At 34.7% G+C, this 20,830-nt stretch overlaps 3 protein-coding genes and 1 long non-coding RNA gene across 5 annotated transcripts; 3 read left to right on the forward strand and 1 right to left on the reverse strand.

The window, feature by feature from the left end:
* Positions 1–1,860, forward strand: LOC107058684 (uncharacterized). Its single transcript, XR_001472226.1, has 3 exons — positions 1–36; positions 500–575; positions 1,713–1,860. It is a non-coding gene; the product is annotated as an uncharacterized lncRNA (long non-coding RNA).
* Positions 1,861–4,691: 2,831 nt separating this feature from the next.
* On the forward strand, positions 4,692–7,208 carry LOC107058681 (2S seed storage protein-like). Its single transcript, XM_015304696.1, has 3 exons — positions 4,692–4,849; positions 6,036–6,188; positions 6,980–7,208. Exons 1-3 carry the CDS (start codon positions 4,692–4,694, stop codon positions 7,206–7,208), a joined length of 540 nt encoding a protein of 179 aa, XP_015160182.1.
* A 115-nt stretch (positions 7,209–7,323) lies between these two features.
* On the reverse strand, positions 7,324–13,693 carry LOC102605290 (GTPase-activating protein GYP7-like). 2 transcript variants are annotated; one of them, XM_006365975.2, is made up of 11 exons: positions 13,148–13,693; positions 11,653–11,748; positions 11,393–11,496; positions 10,631–10,878; positions 9,665–9,787; positions 9,126–9,214; positions 8,656–8,761; positions 8,466–8,563; positions 8,127–8,387; positions 7,930–8,013; positions 7,324–7,809 (listed from the first exon to the last, which is right to left on the reverse strand). In XM_006365975.2, exons 1-11 carry the CDS (start codon positions 13,355–13,357, stop codon positions 7,789–7,791), a joined length of 1,440 nt encoding a protein of 479 aa, XP_006366037.1. In that variant the 5' UTR covers positions 13,358–13,693; the 3' UTR covers positions 7,324–7,788. The 2 variants fall into 2 exon arrangements, with proteins under 2 accessions (XP_006366037.1, XP_006366036.1); XM_006365974.2 differs by having other exon boundaries at positions 7,331–7,769; positions 13,148–13,692.
* Positions 13,694–16,105: 2,412 nt separating this feature from the next.
* Positions 16,106–17,493, forward strand: LOC102605851 (early nodulin-like protein 3). Its single transcript, XM_006365976.1, has 2 exons — positions 16,106–16,354; positions 16,857–17,493. Exons 1-2 carry the CDS (start codon positions 16,150–16,152, stop codon positions 17,315–17,317), a joined length of 666 nt encoding a protein of 221 aa, XP_006366038.1. The 5' UTR covers positions 16,106–16,149; the 3' UTR covers positions 17,318–17,493.
* The last annotated feature ends 3,337 nt before the right edge of the window (positions 17,494–20,830 follow it).

The following is a 20,830-nucleotide window of genomic DNA, read 5'->3' on the forward strand; positions in this document are numbered from 1 at the left end:
GTGAGCTCGGATAGTGATTTGGAGTCCCCGTTTGAGGTAATTTTCGTAAAAATACCTGCTGCCAGACCTCTTTTTGTGAGCTTGATTTTGGAAATTTTTGTAGACTTGTTTTCTTTAGCCATTTTAGATCCGATTTTGGTGATTTTTGAGGCTATCTTAAGTGGTTTTTCAAGGAGAACATTTTGGTGTTGTCAGATTTTACTGTAGATCGCCCGTTTTTGGTAAATACGCTGAATTTGCTGCTGTCCCATTTCTATTTTTTGAGAAAATTTGGGTTTTAGTTGCATGTTGATATTGTGTTGTTTCCGAGCCCCGAATTGTGTCCCATTTGGGGACATGAGCTGGGGGAACTGGTTAGGACCCACTTTTGGGATTAATTTCGAAATTTCCTGTGCGGGTCCCACGATTCTCGTTTTGACTCCAAAATTGACCAGTCTCCGTTTATTGTGATTTTGGTGTCTAAACGACCGTATTAACGTTGTGACTCTATTTTTGATAGCGGGGCAGCGTTTTGAGGACGTTCGGAAAGGGAAAGCTCCGAAGGAGTGATTTTGGAGCGTGTCATCGGCCTACAGGTAGGCTATGGTTTTCCCTCTCTTAGATTGAGCTCGAGAATGTGAATGCATGTTGATTAGTTAGGAATTGGGTTGGGTAGTTATATAAATCCTGCGTAGGTGTTAAGAATCATGTTTTCGGCCTATTTCAGGAATTATCGGGTAACTGTGAGCATGATTTGTGTTATTAACGGACCCTCCTCGCTATGTAGAGTGCTTGCATGTTTAATTACTGTTTATTTGAAGCATGTTGGGCCTTAGTTTAGGTTTGACTAGGGCTTGCCTTAGAAATACATGATTCGGATCCAATAGGCCTTAGTTTTACCCCGACGTCGCTCAGTCGGCTTAGATCCCTGTAAACTGGTGTAGCAGACTTGAGTCTGATAGTTTGGGCCTTAGTTAGGCGATACTCTCTCTCCGACTATAGTTATCCTTATTTTCCTCGATGTTACGGCTTCACGAGTTACATCGGCGACACTAGTTCTACTTCGCGATTTTAATTTGATTTTCGATTTAGTTCCAAGGACTTTCATTGATTGGCTATGTGTGGACGGCGTTCCACGGATATTTATGAGTATGGATCAATTGGGACTCTTTCAGCAGCTACATTGGCACATTTATAGAGCATCCGGTTTAAGGTCCGGCCTCTATTGCCCAGATACTTATATAGAGCATCCGGTTAGAGTTCCGGCCTCTTATACTTGATACTTGTGATTGGTTACTTGGGTACTTCTGCTGAGCATCCGGTTCGAGGTCCGGCCTCAGTGTTGTCAGATTCTACTAATTAGGGTTGAGGTTCTGGTTCGATGTTCTTCGTTCTTGGGTTCTTTTATGCAATTCTCTTTAGTTATAGTTATTCTGTGTACTCGTCGGGCTTATGGGGGTCCGTTCGGGTTTTTATTTAACTTGCGCACGAGTGTACCTTCTGGGCTTATGGGGGCCCAATTAGGTGTAGTTAGCTTATAGATTACTTTAGTTAGTTCTTTGTACACTCGTGTGCATTCCATTGTTAGTTATATTTAGTTCTTGACCCTCGGTTTGTATTATTCCTTCTTTTCATATTGCCTTTACTTTTCAAGTTCAGTCGGCCTATGATGCCTACTGGGTACCTGTGGTTTTGGTACTCATGCTACGCTCTGCATCTATTTCGTGATGCAGGTCCGGGCACTAGTAGCCAGCGTTGATCGAGCTTGGAGCAGTTTGATCCGGAGACGGGAGTGAGCACACGGCGTCTTGTACTATTTCAGTCTCTATCTGTGTATATAGACTTGTCTTTTACCTTTCGAGACAGTCCAGTCTCTGTTGTCCACTTTTGGGACTTGTACTCATTTTGTTAGTAGCTCTGTACTAGTGACTTCAAGGTTCTGGGAGTAATCTTTATTTGTATATATGTTTTTGGTTTGCTTTCGCCTGTTTATATTGTTATTTGTCTACTCTTGTTTAGTTTCTACCCTTAGACCCATTACTTGTTGTTCCGGGTTACGGGTTGGCTTACCTGCTGGTGGGTTATAGTAGGTGCCATCATGACTTGAGAAATCGGGTCGTGACAATATTATTACAAGGTACCATTACATTGAGCTTTGAAGTTGAAGAGTAATGTAATCAAGTTGTCAGCAAAATGAAGAAAGAAAGAAAAAAAATGTTGTATGATCATAGCTTTGTTTATATCTCTTTAAATTTATACTCAAATGAAAAGTCCTCCTTTTTTCATGTTTATTAATGAACTTTGGGTGATGAGATATAGCTAGTTAATTTGTGTGACTCAAGTTTTAAAAGAAGTTCAAAAGGTGGATGATAGGCTTTAGAGTTTGATTATATTATCATTATTCGAAAACACGGAATTAGCTATGGAATTTGTCAGTAATTCCCAGCTAATTAGTAGTTAAATAGCTAGCTCTTAAATAACTAATTGAATTTTCTTATAATTTATTATTAATCTGTAGATAAATAGAATTAGCATGAGATTTTTACTATTTAGCTATGAAATTTTATCCATCACTAATTTCATTATTAATAACAAACAATAGTATATAGTAATATATAGCCTAGTAAACAATAATACAGTATATGGTAATATATAGCCCAAGTAAAAAAATTCAACTTTTTTTAAGTCGAGTCTCAATTTATATTATTTTAGAACATTAATTTTACAAAAAATTAAAATAAAATCAATTTGCAAAAGCATTGCTAAACAAAAGCGGAATAAATATTTCTACGTATTTATTGAATTTGTATAAGTACATGTACGAACTAACCTTTGTTAGGGAGAGCTTACCCTGCAATATGGAACTTTTCAGCGCGAATCCAAATTTACATTATGAATTTCTAAACTTATCATTAAACATATAGCTCGTTATAGTTATTACACGTTTGTAATTAAATATTTATACATATTCACTAATATAAATATAAATTATTATTAAATTTATCTGAACGCGTACCTGATACTATAACTCCACCCTTATTGATTGCGAATCCGAACAAAGAGCTTTTTCGGCATCATTTGCATGTTAAAATTGACACACGGAAGGTTACAGCCAGCCACGTTTAATTACTTATTCTTTTGATGATTGACATTAATTAATTTTTTTCATCTACCTAATTAGCCTTTCACTCAACACGTACTTAACATGCAAACCATCCAATCAGCTATAAATACACCCTAAAAATCCACTAATTTCACCATCACAAGCATTTGCAAATTGCAATTAATTACCAAAAATAATTAGCCAGGGGGAGGATTTCACTTGTTGCTGTTCTTCTGTTGTGCTTGTTAGCATTTGCAAATGCTAACACGCCGTGACGGAGGACGATATTGACAATCCACAAAGTTGTCAAGAGCAAATTTAGAGTTAGAAACTTAACCACTGCAGGTAAAAATTACTTAACTATACGTAAACGTTGTTTTCAAAAGTTAAAAAAAAAAAGTTTTTAAAGAAGTTAAAGTGCTTTTTTGAAAAATAAGCTTTTAGAAATTTGGGTCATATATCAGTGTTGCTCATAAATGTTATCAAATTGATTAGCTAAATATAAATATAAATTGTTTCTTTTGAAAAGTACTTTTTTCCGTAAGTACTGCAATTAATGTTACTAATTAATGTATGAGTAAGAAATATTAAAAACAAAAGAAGAAGATATAGTTGTAATAATTGTACTTTGTAATAACCAACAACTTCTTGCTCGTAGAGTATATTGCCCCCTCAATTACACTTAATTTTATACTGATTATAGTAATTACCTTTGGCTTTTGTAATAACCACCAATTTTTTGCTTCCCTTGAAAATTAGAGAGTATAATCCTTCCCTCAATTACACCTGATTCTATACTAACAAAGTAATTACCAAATATTTACACCTAAATTTGGAACCTTCCAAGCAAGCCCAAAATAAGAAGTCACATTACTTTAAAAAAAATTCTATATGGTACCGGTATTTACACATACACATATATGATATAGGAATGGTTCAATATAAGAAAAATTTGACTGAATTCTTTTTTATGGAGTTGCAACTATCCATTACAAAACAAAGAATTCCGTTCTTACAAGTAAATACTTACTCAAGACCCAAGTAGGCTTACAAATCAGATCATGATATGATCAAGTGCTTTCTGGGTCGTCTCAGGCCCTCTAATTGGTATTTATCTCCAAAATGCTTGGAGATACACATACAAGGTTTGCTTGTTACTAATATAGTCTAGCCTCTCTATGCAGAGGAAATGAATACATTTACATACTATTAAATTCGACCAAACAACGCTACTTCCTTTGTCTCAATTTATGTGACACATTTTGAATTTTGAGATTCAAACAAGTCCATTTTTTGTTGTAAATTTTCATATATCTATTAAATATTTTGAGTTATCAATTATTATGACTTATAGTATTTTTTACGTAGTTTATAAATATATAAGTTACATTTTAAAATTTATACCACGTTTTACAAAATAGACCAATGACACATAATAACGCCTTCACACAAACATATAACTTAGTTATAATATCGACTCAAATTTTCTTAAAAGTCCATTCATAACAATAAGTCAAATTTCCACACGTTAATATAAAATTCTACGTACGTTACTGATTTCAGGATGTACATTTCAAGAAGCCACCAACACTTTAACGACGAGTTGAGCATGGTAACAGATGACGATCATGAGATCAACCAAGCCCAAGAGCATCTCCAACAATGTTGCCAGGAATTGAAGAACATGGACACTCAATGCCGATGCCCAGCGCTTAAGAAAATGGTGATGCAGGATTGCGGTAGACAAGGCGAAGAGGCGCAACGCATGTTAGGGAAAGCTCGTTATATTCCGCGTATGTGTAACATTCAACCCACTCAATGTAGCTTTTAATTGATATAGAAGTTCGATCAGTATAAAAATTACGTTCAAAGTACTATAATAAAGAACACACCATCGTGTGTATGTATGGTAATAAAGCCAGAGTTGATTTGGTTATATCTTATGGGAAATGAAAGAGACTTGTTTTATATGCTTGTTAATTAATTTTAGTCTCAATGCTCATGGGCATTTTAACTATTTGCGAATTTATCGTTAAAGATAGATTTTGAGCCTAACTCAACTCAAAAACTAGCTTATAAGGGGAGGATTGTCCAAATTTATATAAGAAGATCAAATTATCATCCCTTTTCTGATGTGGGAATTCTTAACATTTCATCGTACAATCGGACCTCGTTAACTAAAGTGTGAACACTATAATTTCTTAACACTCCTTCGTGCACCCAGACCTCATTAACTCAAGCGTGAACACTATATTTTCTTAACACTCTGCCGCACATTCAGACCTCGTTAACTGAAACGTGAACACTATAATATAGAGGCCCTACGTCGGTAAATCGTTAAATCCTTGTTAATTGGAGCTTGAACACTATAATTTCTTAACACTCTTACACACGCTCATACCTCGTTAAATGAAGCGTGAACATTATAATATGGAGGCCCAACATCGAAAAATAGTTAACTCCTCCTTAACTGGAGCGTAGACACCATAATATGGGGCCCAACATCGATAAATCGTTAATGGGAGTGTGGACACAATAAAATGGGAATCCAATATCAGTAAACAAATAATTATGATAGGTCTAACTCTAATACCATGTAAAGATGGATCTTGAGTCTATTTTAACCCCAAAAGGCCAAAACCTAACTTATGAAGGAAGGACCATTTCTATTTTCGGACGCAGAAATTCTTAGCACAAACAAAGAACTTTTTCGGCAGCATTTGCATGTTAAAATTGACACACGGAAGGTAAAAACCACCCACGTTTAATTACTTTTTCTTGTGATGATAACTTTTATTTTTTCATCTACATAATTTGCAGTGATGCAACACGTATTTAACATGCAAACCATTCAATCAGTTATAAATAGACCTTTAAAATCGACTACTTCACCATCACAAGCACTTGCAAAATTTTAACACATCTGATTAATTATATTGTTGTCATGGGGAAGATTTCACTTGTTGCTGCTCTTCTGTTATGTTTGTTTGGCATTTGCAAATGCCAACAAGTTCTCCGTCACGGTTGCCGTGACGGAGGAGGATGATATCGAAAATCCACAAAGTTGCCAAGAGCAGATCCAGACGCACAGGCTCAACCACTGCAGGTTTTAAAAAAATTGTCAAATTAATAATATAGAGTATATATTACACACTATATAATCAGTCTGAGTACACTAATTGAAAAATAATACAATGTAACTAAAAATTTGAGACAGAAAATAACGTCTTAAAATAATCCCCGTCCCCTCTACGACATGTGGTCAAAAAATTATTGTGTTCCACATTATTACTACTCCATATATTTAGAAAGTCAAAGGTTTCTCTTTAAATCTGTTTTTTCATATATCTTCTAAATATTTTAAATCCTCAATTATTGTACCTTCTACTACTAAATTTGTTTTATGTAGTTTCTATATTCTAATAGGAAAAAGGACAAATATACCCCTTAAATGGTATGCAAATATCCTCCGTCATACTTTTGGGACATTGGTACCCCTGCCATTCAAAAACTAGAGTGTATATGCCCTTCACTCTAATGGAAGACTAAATAGGAACACGTGGCGCAACCTTATCCATCGATCCGATGTCGGGTCGGTGGATAAGATTATGACACGTGTATGTCCCTTTGTATAAAGGGTATATGCTCTAGTTTTTGGACGACAGGGGCACCAATGTCCCTAAAGTATGACGGAGGGTATCTGCATACCATTTACGATAATTTAGGGATATATTTGTCCTTTTTCCCTATTCTAATTGACATTGACATAATGACATTTAAATATTTTAACCATCATAGTACTCTGAATTTTAGTGTAACATAGAGTGACGAATAAGACGTCACTAATTACACGATATAACTTAAAAAAAATTCTGTGTACGTCACTGATTATTGCAGGATGCTCCTTTCAAGAAAGGAGCTAAGCATGGTGACGAAAGACGACCATGAAATGCGCAACCAACAGGAACATCTCCAACAATGCTGCCAAGAATTGAGGAACATTGACACTAAATGCCGCTGTCCGGCACTTAAAATGATGGTGACGCGGGAGCCTGAGCTCATGTCACAAAGAGCTCGGTCCCTCCCCCGCGCCTGCAACATCGAGCCTACTGAATGCTACTTCTGATCAGTACGTATAAAAGTTCACGAGTACTAAAACTAGTGCGTTTAGTATAATAATAATAAACACCATCGTGTGTAAAGCTTGTTTACCATCTGAGCAACCCCTCTTATCGCGTTTTGTCCGTCTAGCTATAGCTAGTGTAAGCTTTATGTTGAATAAATGGTCGCTCTTAAAGTTGTGTTTGGTACTAAGGAAATGTTTTCCAATATGAAACTACAAAAGAAAATGTGTTATGTTGTTACAACCTATTGAAGAGTGTCTTAGTATACAAAAATACTCCCAAATTGGAGGTGGTGGATGACAAATGGAAATTTACATTGGCTTCAACAAAATCAAGCCATAGTAATGTATTCGAAAACAGTAACTCTTCCTCAACATAGCCAAAAATATCTGAATTAATATCGAAAATCGCGATAGCATTCTTACCCTGTAGCAATATTGTTTCAACATTGAACTGGGGAAATACCATCACAAACTTCATTTTACATTAGCTCCATGGCTTATTGAATTGCGTAGCGTGCTTGCTTTGGCTTTTGTGTTTTGTTACCTGTTGGCATTGGCTGCCTGTTTTAAGCCATCATCATTAGAAAGTGAAATTCACAACCTATTTGAGTAGCAAGGATATCATTTTGATTTTCTAAAACGACAAGTATTATTGGAACGTGTTATTAGGATCAGAGAGAGTAGTACTTGTAATGTTGCACCTGAGTTAGATGTACATTACCTTTTTAAGATATTTCTTGTGAAGTTTCATTGCACTAGTGCAAGCCTTTTTCGCGTCCAGGCTCCCGGTCATGTCATTCAGTATCTGTTATAGTTCAAATATATTATTACAATACGATTCGAAAGATTTTTCTTACTATTTGAGTTGGAACTTGGAGATCAAAATAATGTTTAACTTCATGTACTTTTGAAACCAACCTGAACAACGTCGTCTAGTCCTTTAGCTTCTGTAAGCAACTTTGTGCTCTTGTCTTTAAGGACACTGGCTACTAGGAAAACGGAAATTGGGAGGGGAGCTTCAGCACCTTTGCTTCGATTTTTCAGATTTTCTCTCTCAAATTTCCCACACTGGCGTGTCGATTTTGTTCTTCCTTTAGATCCTTCAGATTTTGCAGCAGCTAAGTCAGGGTCTTCATACATAAGAAACAAGTCGGGATCGTATTCCAAGGCCCACATCATCTGTTGCAAAAAGGCGATGACCGAGAAGTTCAAAATTTAGAGACTAAGAAAAGTAAGTATTCAGGAGAGAAATCCTACCTCCCAAAGATATAATGAATCAGCAAAAGAGAATTCTCGACGGAACAAAACCATGAGCATACGGATAGCAAATAGGTAATCACCTCCACCTAATGTCTCTGTGAGTTCATTTCACGAAGAAATAAGACGATAAATAGTTTGTTTACTGGACTTGGTATGTATGTATTAAAGGGGAAAGATCATAAAATACCCAAGTGGTGATGAAGTTTAGGATCAATAACTTGTGTTACTGAAGCTAGATTACTCAGCTGAGCCTCTACTCCGACAGACCTCTCGGTGCATCTGAAATTTCCTCTCTTTAAAATTTCACACAACACTTGATATTAGTCACTAGAACTGCAAAAAGCATAATCCATACAGTAACACCAATAATTGAAGCTGCAAATCGAAAATATAGCTATTGAAGTACAACATTATTCCTTAATAAGGAAAGGGAAATTCTTCTTCTATTTGATTCATGATTAATTTCCTAATCTCATAATAATACTTCCCTTCAACTGGAAAGGGGGACGGAATTGTCCTAATCGTACAGTACAATACAATGCCGACAATATCTATTGCTGATTGAATTATGAGAAGCTAAGGCATTTCAAAAATATGATTTACAACATTAGAATGATGAAACAATTTGTATAAGAGCAAAGAAATGTTAATATATACCAGTCTCCTCATTAGGCGTTCAAAGCACCAAAATGCATCGGCTTCATCATCAAGAAGAAGAATCATGGGAGAACAGAGATCGCTCATTCCTGCTCAGCATTGTCAAGAGCTTAATATTCAATAGAGAAACAGGATAAACAACTGCAGAAACAAAATAACATAAGGAGATTCTAATGCATTGACAAAGAAAATGGAAGGAATGTTGTTTCTTTTGTACCTTTGTTTTTCCCTTTCTCTTTTGATTAGTTGGTAAGTCTTTTGATTCTATGCACTGATAACTCGATATAGATAATGCTAATGATATCACATACAAGTGCTATGGAAAAAGGTATCACCTTTTTAAAATAGTTTATCAACAAATATGTATGCATTTGACCGGATAAAGAGAAGCTAAAAAAATAATTAAGGCAGTATGGTGAACAAAACTCCTGCTATGCACGATTTCCAAGGAAGGGCCGGACCATAATGGTCAGTTATCGGATCAAAGAGAAGCTATAATGTACACAATTTCATATCAAGAAGATAATATGACAACCCACCTTGACAATAATTGATATCTTTGTCAAACCAAGCATAAACAGACAGAATATCCCAAAGCTTGGATAGATTCTCCTGTTTCTCATAAAAGACAAGTGTCCTGTCGGTCCGAACAACATCGAGTCCTAGCATAAACACATAAACCAGACTGAATGGTTACTAGATAAACAACCTGAAGAGAAAGAGTACCAACAAGTGATTTTGAAGAGTGCCGGATAAACATGTGGTACATCCAAAGTTAAATTACTACTCCCTCCATCCCAATTTATGTGAAAGTGTTTGACTAGGCATGGAGTTTAAGAGAAAAGGGTAGACTTTTGAAACTTGTCATTTCAAATAAGTCATAGAAAATTTGTGGCTATAAATCATTTCATTAAGAGTAAAATATGAAGATTGAAATGGTTGTTACTAAATATGGAACATGTCATTCTTTTCGGGAATGACTAAAATGGAAAAAGTGTCACATAAATTGCAATGGAGGGAGTACTTGATTTGCCAACAGAAATATGTCGGTAGGCACTAGGTAAACACTTTTTAGAGAAAGAAAACATTATGTTAAATTAGGTCTTGGGCCTAACTCACACCCCAAAAGCTAGCTCAAAGGGAGAAAGATTGCCCAAGCCCTATAAAGAGTCCACCCATCTCATTAACCAACGATGTGGGACTTTTGTCATTCTTTAACACCCCACCTCACGCCCAGTACTTAGCATCTGGTGCGTGGGCAATTTTGATTTTTTGGGGGCCCCAACATCGGGTGAGACGGGCCGGCCCTGCTCTGATACCATGTTAAATTAGGTCTTGGACCTAACTCACACCCCAAAAGCTAGCTCAAAGGGAGAAGGATTGCCCAAGCCCTATAAAGGGTCCACCCATCTCATTAACCACCGATGTGGGACTTTTGTCATTCTTTAACACATTACAACAAGTTGTTGTTTAGCAAGTACATGCAATCTATATAGATAACCAACCTATCTGGTGTAATGAGAGTTTCCACTGGATTATTCTTTTGTCATGCTCCTTTACCATTTCACATCTAGGATTACTGTTTTGTTGACCACCTGAATTTAATTCTTTTGCTGCTTGTGCCTCTTGGAGAGTAATAGGATCTACAATAGGGTCACCGTTTTCCGTAATTACAGGGGCAGTAATAAAACTACCACTTCCAATCATGGGAAACATCGTGCGGCATTCTTCTTTCAGAACAGCATACTGGACCCTGAGCGTACACAACAGAAATCCAGGTCAACAATAGGGTATGGAAATTGCTTATGGATCAGTGTTAGTTTATACTCAGGAATGGTAAAATTATCCTCATTTTACATGTGAAGATAATTTGAGCCAAATTATATCAATGAACGATGATCAACTAAGCCTCATTCCCAAACATTTCTCTTGCCATTAGTAGTGATGAGGTAGCAGTGTGTATTCTTATGATGAATAACAATCTCCTAGCTGTAATGAACTTGTCAAATTTGGTAACGTCTACGTACAGAGTTTAAACCATTTTGATGAGCTACTGGTTTTTTAATTCTGTCACCGATGATCCTATATGGAGCCGTTTTCAGCTGAAAACAATTTTCAGGTCACCTCCAACAGTATAAATAAAATAAAATACCATGCTACCCTACTGAAGTCAAGTGATGAACTTGCAATTATCAAGTGTTGTAAAATGGAAAAATTCAAGTGCTATATATGTTTTCCAAACTTAGGCAATAAAGAAAGTAAACTACCTCCTCCGTTGTCGTATGTGCTCTCGTTCTTCAAATGTGCTCTTTGGATCATAACAACCCAATAAAAATTCCCAAACTTCACCTCTCATTGATGGATGAATCCCCTATTATGTCATAGAAATTTGATGGTTAGCAGACTTCTATGCTAATCATCTTTTCAGGAATTTATGTGTAATGGATATTCATTGAATCAGTACCACAAAAACTGAAAAGAGTATCGTAATCCTTTAAAAACTTTGACATCAATAAGTCAAACTTACCCCACGATAAACTCGACTCAGTGTTTTGCCAATGTCAAGATAACCTTCTGATGTAAATGCAGCACGCCATTTCCTTGCACTTAAGGTTTTCCCAGCCTGAATAAGTAGATCAATAGATAATATATATCCGGCAACACAGATACAGGAGATAGGGGATTTTTAGTAAGGAGTTCAACTTATTCAAGGGAAATGTAAGAACTACTTCTGAACGTTATTATAAGATTGATAACGTAGATAGTGTTTTTGAATTCTTATTTGTGATGGTAAACAGATAAATGAAAAATTCAATTCTTTTCACGATAAAAAGGCACATCATCCAAGGCCTGCACGCATCAGATGTGACACAAGTGAGGACTTGTATATACTCTACACTAGATCCCCATAGTTCAGACTTAAGATACAGCTCAAACTAGTTCACACCACATGTGCCACACGCGTTATGGAACAAAGAGGGAGATATGTTCTGTGCTAATCATCATGCAGAGTTACTCATTAAATGTTGCACACCAGCCTCATGAGTTTAAAACCCGGAAATGTCATCCAATTGAATTTACTGATTTGCTAGGTTAAAGAGTGAGAAGAGTCTAAGAGTAAAGATTATTTGTCCAGATTGAAGGAACAGGATAACATATACTCCCTCCGTCCCAATTTAAGTGTCTTACTTCCCATTTTGGTTTGTCCCAAAAAGAGTGTCTCTTTCTATATTTAGCGAGATTTCCAATTCCAATATTCTACACGACAAGTTTAAAACCACAAGATTTAAAAGACTATACAAATCTTTAATTTAAGACCACAAAATTCAAAAGTCTCTCTTTTTTCTTAAACTGTGTGCCTAACCAAACTAAGACACTTAAATTGGGACGGAAAGTGTAGTTTAATCTGCAGGTACAATTTATGAAACATGTAAAAGGAAATTCAGGTGAACATCCACCTTCCCCAACTTAAAACCAGGTAATCTTGGACCAAGTTCCAGTCCCAACTACTAAAATTGGAATGCAAACCGAAAAAAGTTTCAAACAATAAGGCTTTGTGCCACTATCAAATTCTGAGGAGCAAACCGCAACCAAAACATCTATGTTCTACTATGAAGTCTTTATTACTTCCAATAGATATTTGGTTCTACATTTTTGTTACCATGAGAGACATTGGCAGCCGCCGATCATTTGATTTGGCTGATGCCAATTGCAGTTGATGATCCCAATTTAGAACCCAAGTATAAGGTCTGACAGCTAAACATCTTCATCTCAATAAAACACATGATCTTTTCAATCATGTCAATACATCCCACAACATAAGACAATAGACTACCTCATTCATTCACATCACTAGTTTTCCCAGAAAAGCTTCTAACACACAACAAGAACTACGCCTCAATCCCAATCAAGTTAGAATCCCAACTTTTTCATATAAGCTCATACCAAAAATCTATTCAAAAAATACAAAATGTAATACAATACCCCTTACCAATTACCATACAAAATTGAAAAAAACTAACCTTGATTCTGAATCTTGTTTTGGGAACATTTGTACATTCAGGGCGAACCTGGTAGAAAGAATCAGCAGGAGCTCCAGGGTCCCTCCACATTCTTGAAAACTCCTCAAACCAAACAAAAAAAAACAAATCTTTGAAACCCAACAGCTGCAGCTCAAGAACCCAGATCAGATTTTCAACAAGAAAAACAAAAATGGGACAACCCCAGATCATAAAACTTGTTTTCCTAGCTACCCATTTGACAGAAATTCAAGAAACACACAAAAATCAACATAAAAAAGTGATCTTTTTCCTAATTTACATATGCTTGGCTAAACTTTTTTTTTTCTTTTTTTGGAAAGTAGGGTGTTTTACAGTTTTGAGTATTGGCGGTGACATTTTCACTCTCAGAGCTAGCGAGGAAGACGTGGGATCCAGCGAGAAAAAAGTGGAAAATCAGAAGGCTATTTGTTTATTGAGACATTTTTTGACGCGCTGACGGCGGCGCGTGTGTTGGAAATGTTGATGTTTTTTTGCAGAAAATAATAGTGTCGTGGATTTGTTCATTTGACTTGGTAAGTTTAGAAATGGTCAACCATATTTTTGGTCATAAATCATTAAGATTTTGTGTCAATTATTAAATTGACACATTAATAGTTGAGCTTAATAGATGTAATTTACTAATTTTAAAGTAATTATTACATGACTTGAGTGTGTTAGTTTTTTCTAATCGAGCTCAATCTAATAGAATTTTGATGAAATTTCAATTTGTTGATTTGTACAAATAAGATTTGTTATTTAACTTGATTTTAAGTATAATCTTCATTCTATTGAATTTTAATCAAATTTCACTCACATCAAGATGGATCAAACCAAACACAAATCAAAATCCGGCCAATCCAAATGAGTTAAGAGTCGAGTTTCAAGTTGACTCAGTTTTATACTAAGGCTTCGAGACAATGTTTGAAAGGAAAAAAATTATGAATAGGCATTTTCAACTTTTGTAATCGAATTTCATAATAGTGAATGTTCCTTAAAAGTACGATAAAAATAAATGATTAGTAAGCGTTATTTTTGTGATTGAAACTAGGATTTCATAATAGTAAATGTTCCTTAAAAGTACGATAAAAATAAATGATTAGTAAGCGTTATTTTTGTGATTGAAACTAGGATTTCATAATAGTAAATGTTCCTTAAAAGTACGATAAAAATAAATGATTAGTAAGCGTTATTTTTGTGATTGAAACTAGGATTTCATAATAGTAAATGTTCCTTAAAAGTACGATAAAAATAAATGATTAGTAAGCGTTATTTTTGTGATTGAAACTAGGATTTCATAATAGTAAATGTTCCTTAAAAGTACGATAAAAATAAATGATTAGTAAGCGTTATTTTTGTGATTGAAACTAGGATTTCATAATAGTAAATGTTCCTTAAAAGTACGATAAAAATAAATGATTAGTAAGCGTTATTTTTGTGATTGAAACTAGGATTTCATAATAGTAAATGTTCCTTAAAAGTACGATAAAAATAAATGATTAGTAAGCGTTATTTTTGTGATTGAAACTAGGATTTCATAATAGTAAATGTTCCTTAAAAGTACGATAAAAATAAATGATTAGTAAGCGTTATTTTTGTGATTGAAACTAGGATTTCATAATAGTAAATGTTCCTTAAAAGTACGATAAAAATAAATGATTAGTAAGCGTTATTTTTGTGATTGAAACTAGGATTTCATAATAGTAAATGTTCCTTAAAAGTACGATAAAAATAAATGATTAGTAAGCGTTATTTTTGTGATTGAAACTAGGATTTCATAATAGTAAATGTTCCTTAAAAGTACGATAAAAATAAATGATTAGTAAGCGTTATTTTTGTGATTGAAACTAGGATTTCATAATAGTAAATGTTCCTTAAAAGTACGATAAAAATAAATGATTAGTAAGCGTTATTTTTGTGATTGGAACTAGGGTTTGAAATAGTCCACCACACATTTGGTCCAAAATCATTAGGACTTTTGGTCAACTATATGTAGCAGTCAACATTTGATATACAAGCTTAAGTTAATATTTTCCTTTTCGTTGTTCAAAATATTAGTTTCTCTATTACTCTTAATACCTAACACAACCTTTTATCACAAAAATACTCCGTTTACCTATATACTCCACCTTCTTTTTCCACTTTTGTGTAAAATTTTATGATAAAAGAGACGTGTGATTTTCGTAGATTCATCGTTTGTGTTGGAATGAATAAGATTCCTTCATTTTTAAACAGAAATCTTGAATTTAAATCATGAATATGAAAAATCTCGCTAACGGATGCTTTTCCTTTAGATGGATTTTACACGACATGAATTCAGATTAATCGAAACCTCAATACAAATAGACAGAAAAACAAAAGATAAAAAAAAATTCCTTCACTTCTAATCAGAAATCTCAAGTTTGAATTGAAAAACCTACTAATGAGTGTTTTTCTTTTAAATGGATTTTATGCGGTATTAATTCAGATTAATCAAAACCTCAATATAAATACTAGAAAGAAAAAAACTTTCACTTGTAATCAGAAAGTCTTGAATTTGAATCCTGAATATTAAAAAACTTGTATTTCTCCTTTATATAGATTTTACATTGCATGAATCCAGATTAATCAGGACCTCAATACGAATACCAGACAGAAAAAAACAAAGAAAAAGGAAAAGGATTCCTCAACTCAACACACAAGACTTGAAAATTCTTGATAATGTTGAAGAAAAGAATAATCCCAAAAATAAGTTTCTAAAAAGTACTCAAAAACAACAATTCCTCTCTTTGGCTTTATGCTTTGTCATAGTAGTTAAGAAATCTAAAGGTGAATAAGAATAACTAAAAGAAACAAAAGCTTCACTGCCACAGCTTGTAAAGTTCATCCAAATTTGCACCTACAAATATCCCACATTTTCATTCTATATTCTCATCAACCATATAGTTTTCATTTCATCTAACATTTATTTTATTTTATTTTTTGTGTTCTTTATTTATTTTTTTCCAATGGCTCAAATAGCAAGTTCAAGATCAAATAGAAAAGTTTTTTATATTTTGGGCTTGGTCAATATTTTGATGTTGTTACAAAATGCCTGTTGTTATGAGTTTAAAATTGGAGGCTCTGGAGATTGGAGTGTCCCTATGGATACCAATGCTAATAATTACAATCAATGGGCTGAGAGCAGTAGATTCCAAATTGGTGACACTTTATGTAAGTTTATATATTCATTTCAATTTTGACCTTTATATTAGTCTATCTATACTAACTCAAAAAAATAAACAGTAAATCTGATTGACTATTTGTGAAAAGATCACATATTTGTTTAGGGAGTGCCTCTTATTATCGTCCTATTTTCAAAATTGATCTCTCTGAGTCAGAGGTGGATCTAATACGGTCCTACGAATTCATTTTAATACATTACTTTTGGCTCAAACTACATAAACATACAAAAAGAACTCTAAGAGGCAAATCCATGATTCATGATGGTTCAATCTTAAAGCTCTACCAGTATACTCACTATAATTGAAGTTCATGATTCATGACGATTCAATCTTTCATGTAAAAAAATATAGGGTTCGATTAAACCTATATTAATAAGGATATATTCTCTTATTCGTTTAGAATCCACTAACTCTAGATCGTGGTTTCACCTCACTCTAGACAATGTATAAGTTTAATTTGATTCTGACTTGTGATACCTTTTATTTGGCAGCTTTTCACTACTCTGCTGATAAAGACTCAGTGCTTCTTGTAAACAAGGCAGATTTTGACAATTGCAACACTGCTTCTCCTATTGAGAAGTATAGTGATGGACACAGTGTGGTTAAGTTTAACCACTCTGGTCCATACTACTTCATTAGTGGTGTTCATGACAACTGTGTCAAGAATGAAAAGTTGTACCTTGTAGTCATGGCTGATAGAAGTCACCACAACCAAACAGCTTCTTCTCCTCCTCCTTCTCCATCAGTAGATGAAGTTCCTCCGTCTCCGGCTCCGTCTGGTGAGGAGGCACCATCACCACCATCTGACTCAGGTGAGACCAACCCAACTCCAGCTCCTTCTCAAGAATCATCACCTCCTTCTCCTCCTAAGAATGGTGCTTCGTCGATCGTCATGAGCTTTATTGGCTCTGCTGCAGCTTTTGTTGGATCATCTATACTGTTGGGATTCTGATAAAGAGTTGATTGACTTGTTTGTATTTGTTTTGTTTTGATTGTTTTCATTTTTTGGGTTTTATGTTGTCATGATTTTCCTACTTTATTCTCAGTGAATGTAGCTGAGAGTAAAAGGGTGTATTGATTTGTATTGGTTATGTGATGAAAAATAAATAAACTGAATGTTTGTGTATAGACTGCGAATGTACAAAAATGAAAAGAGAAATATACTTCTGTTTATTGTGTGGATATAGAAGAGAAACACCGCCGGTCTTTCAGAAACAGATTCTCTACCTTCATGAGGTAGGTAAGGTCTGCGTACACGAGCCAAGTTGACTAGTTCTCTTTTTTGAGAAATCTATGCTCATATTGATGAATGAACCTACACCAAAACAACATTCTACATATTTAACTGGGGATATCACATAATGCAGATCACCAGAACTCTTGATGCAAGAAAAATGTTTTCACGACTAGCTGTCAACAAAGAGAATATCTAATATAGTATAATTTTAAATGACAAATGACTTAACACCTACTCAAGCTAATCACCATATTGTAACAAAATAAGCACGACTCACATGAAAAGGACAAAATCATGGTTGCATATCTATTAGGCAACATATATAGCACCTTGAATTCAACAACCTTTGTAATGAATGTCCTAATATCACAATGTTTTGCACATATATTGGACTAAAAACAAGAACAATTTGGAGGCAGAATACTACCAACAGAAGAATATTCCAGCTACCAACACCAACAGATTTAAACGATTTGAACTAAAAGAAACTTTCGACCTCATAGCAGGGATGCGGGGACTGTGGAACACAAGTAAAGAAATCTAATTCTCGGGCTAGCAAATGTGGAATACAAGCAACAACGTTCATTTATGCATGTTTAAGTGAACCTATTCGCTTGAAGCAATTCATGGTTAAGTGAGGCCAAAAATTCATGGTATGAACATTTGATCAGCATGACATGCCTGAGAAACATGAATAAAAATGAGTGTTTTGGAATGCAATCAATGAAAACTTGGCAAAACTTAGCCTAAGAGTCAAGTTATAACAACCTTACACGTATTATCATACTAACACATAAGTAATATATATACTCAAACTCAACACTAACAATAAGCATCATAATCATACAAATATCTTACTCAGTATAAGCTTTTAGTAAAGCGAAAAAACTTCCATTGCAATGGCAAATGTGTTATCTCTTGTATTCAGATTAGTAAACCAGAAATAATAAAAGATGAAAAGAAAAACAAAGAACTATTCGAATCCACAGAACCCACTGTGTGTCCTTAAGAAATTTAATCCCCTCAAGTATCCGAGGTTGCAAATTAATTCCTCCCAAGATAAAACGGATTAACCATTAAAGAAGTAGCGGTACCTCAAACTTCGATAATTTCAACGAACTCAAAATGACAGCAACGAATCACACACACAGACATGATCGATCGATTTTGTTTTGTAAGAACGTATGAAAGAGAAGGGAAGAATTCGATGCAGAAAAATGAGAAAAAGTTTCTCTATTTATAGCCAACAAAGGGTAAATGTCACAACTTTTTGGAAAAAAGACAACCTTTAAAGGTTACAACCCTTTGGAAAAGGCACAACCTTTCAAATGGTCACAACCCTTTAGAAAAGACACAACCACTACATAAAAAATGATCATTAGCGGCAATTAAGCAATTAATTCTTAATTGCCGCTAAATATGTATTTTTAGCGGCAATTAGCACTCTTTGTAAATGTCCCTAAAGCCGTTAGCAACATTGGTTCTAATGACACTTAACTAATGCCGGTAAAGACTTTAGCACTCTTTATTAATGTCAATATGTATTACCGCTAAAAATTATTTTTGTTGTAGTGAACCTTTCATAAAGGTCGCAACTCTTCGGCAAAGTCACAGCCCTTCAGAAGAGTCACAACTCTTCATTTCCTATTCACACCTTTAAAACCCAACAATCCCCCACATGACTAGGGAATGACTATTATTAAAACATATGCATGAAAAAATGTGTGATTCATAATTAAGGATTGATTGCATCTGGATAAGTGGGTTTCCCTTTGAACTTTCCATAGTGAACATATATCGAATATACTCGGTCAATCGGTAGATTTGATATCTTTGAACCATAGAGCTTTGGTGTATACCTAGACAACATAAGTCACACAATCAACCCTTGAAAATCGGGCCACCTTTCTTTAAGTTGTGGTGTTTTTGGTTCTCATTGTTTTGTTCGTTTCAGCCATGAACACGTCTTGGTTTATAAGTGCGTAGAGAACTGGCCTTACCGAATTCTCCTTGAAGCGGCTTACACTTCACACTTACATAGGTTATTTCTAAATGTGTTATTCCGTAGATACACCATTTGATATACTCTGTATCAAACTTAGAAACCATTAAAAAGTCCTAATGTATTTATCCTTGTTACTAAACATTGTCTTATCATGAGAATGGACCATAAAAAATATTTTGACAATGTTGAACCGTCATTAATGACTTTGTTTTATCTCCTTGAACCTAGATCTCGGGATCTCTAGTCTTCTAGGTAGAGTTACCGCCACAATAACTTGTCATCGGCCATAGTCTCATTCCCTTTGATAATCTATCAACTCCCTCTCTAGTTGGCCTTTTGTAAGTGGATCCGACACATTATCATTTGACTTTACATAGTCAATTATGATAATTCCACTACAGAGTAGTTCTATAACGATATTATGTCTACGTCATATATGACGAGACTTTCCGTTATACATCATTCTCCATGCCCTACCTATTGCAAATTTAACTCTCACAATGTATGCTTACTGGAGCTAAAAGGTTTGGGCCAAAAATCTTTCAAGAAATTTTGGAGTCTTTCAACTTCTTCACTGGCCTTATCTAGAGTGATAAAGTCAGATTTCATAGTAGAGCAAGCGATACATTTCTGTTTGGAAGATTTCCAAGAGACTGCTCCTCCACCAAGAGTAAATACATATTCACTCGTGGATTTTACTTCATTTGAACTGGTGATTTAATTTGCATCACTATATTCTTCTAATACTGTTGAATATTAGTTATAATGCAAGACAATAATTTTTAAGTATGTTTTAAATACTCCAAAACCTTTTTTCATTGTCATCCAATGAGTTTGATTGAGATTACTTGTGAACCAACTCAGTTTACTAATAGCAGATGCTATATCTGATTGCGTACACTTCATGATATATATCATATTTCTCAATACTTTAGCATAATCCAATTGCGAGTCACGTTTGCCTTCATTTTTTGAAGTACAAAGCTCACATTTATTGGAGTCCTGACAATATTGAAATCCAAATACTTGAACTTGTCAAGTACTTTTTCAATCACATCAGTAACTTCAATGTCTTTCATATCGAAATTACTTTCTAGCATATGCTTAGTAGCGTTATGTCAGAAATGTCTCTTTTGATGATCAATATGTCATCAACATGAATACAAACGATGACCTTGTGATTTGGAGTGTCTTTAATGTAAAAACATTTATCACATTCATTA

This window comes from Solanum tuberosum, unplaced genomic scaffold (assembly GCF_000226075.1).
Source record: "Solanum tuberosum cultivar DM 1-3 516 R44 unplaced genomic scaffold, SolTub_3.0 scf00591, whole genome shotgun sequence".
NCBI classification, from domain to species: Eukaryota; Viridiplantae; Streptophyta; class Magnoliopsida; order Solanales; family Solanaceae; genus Solanum; species Solanum tuberosum.

What these genes read in the sequence shown, in the direction of transcription:
- LOC102605290 (XM_006365975.2), bottom strand. Translation starts at nt 13,357, where the DNA reads ATGATCTGGGGTTGTCCCATTTTTGTTTTTCTTGTTGAAAATCTGATC. An exon ending in TGAGTCGAGTTTATCGTGGG is followed by an intron (nt 11,497 to 11,652) that starts GTAAGTTTGACT and finishes ATGACATAATAG; the next exon opens with GGGATTCATCCATCAATGAG. An exon ending in CACATACGACAACGGAGGAG is followed by an intron (nt 10,879 to 11,392) that starts GTAGTTTACTTT and finishes GTGTACGCTCAG; the next exon opens with GGTCCAGTATGCTGTTCTGA.
- LOC107058681 (XM_015304696.1), top strand. Translation starts at nt 4,692, where the DNA reads ATGGTAACAGATGACGATCATGAGATCAACCAAGCCCAAGAGCATCTC. An exon ending in GGCGAAGAGGCGCAACGCAT is followed by an intron (nt 4,850 to 6,035) that starts GTTAGGGAAAGC and finishes GTCATGGGGAAG; the next exon opens with ATTTCACTTGTTGCTGCTCT. An exon ending in CACAGGCTCAACCACTGCAG is followed by an intron (nt 6,189 to 6,979) that starts GTTTTAAAAAAA and finishes TGATTATTGCAG; the next exon opens with GATGCTCCTTTCAAGAAAGG.
- LOC102605851 (XM_006365976.1), top strand. Translation starts at nt 16,150, where the DNA reads ATGGCTCAAATAGCAAGTTCAAGATCAAATAGAAAAGTTTTTTATATT. An exon ending in CCAAATTGGTGACACTTTAT is followed by an intron (nt 16,355 to 16,856) that starts GTAAGTTTATAT and finishes TTTATTTGGCAG; the next exon opens with CTTTTCACTACTCTGCTGAT.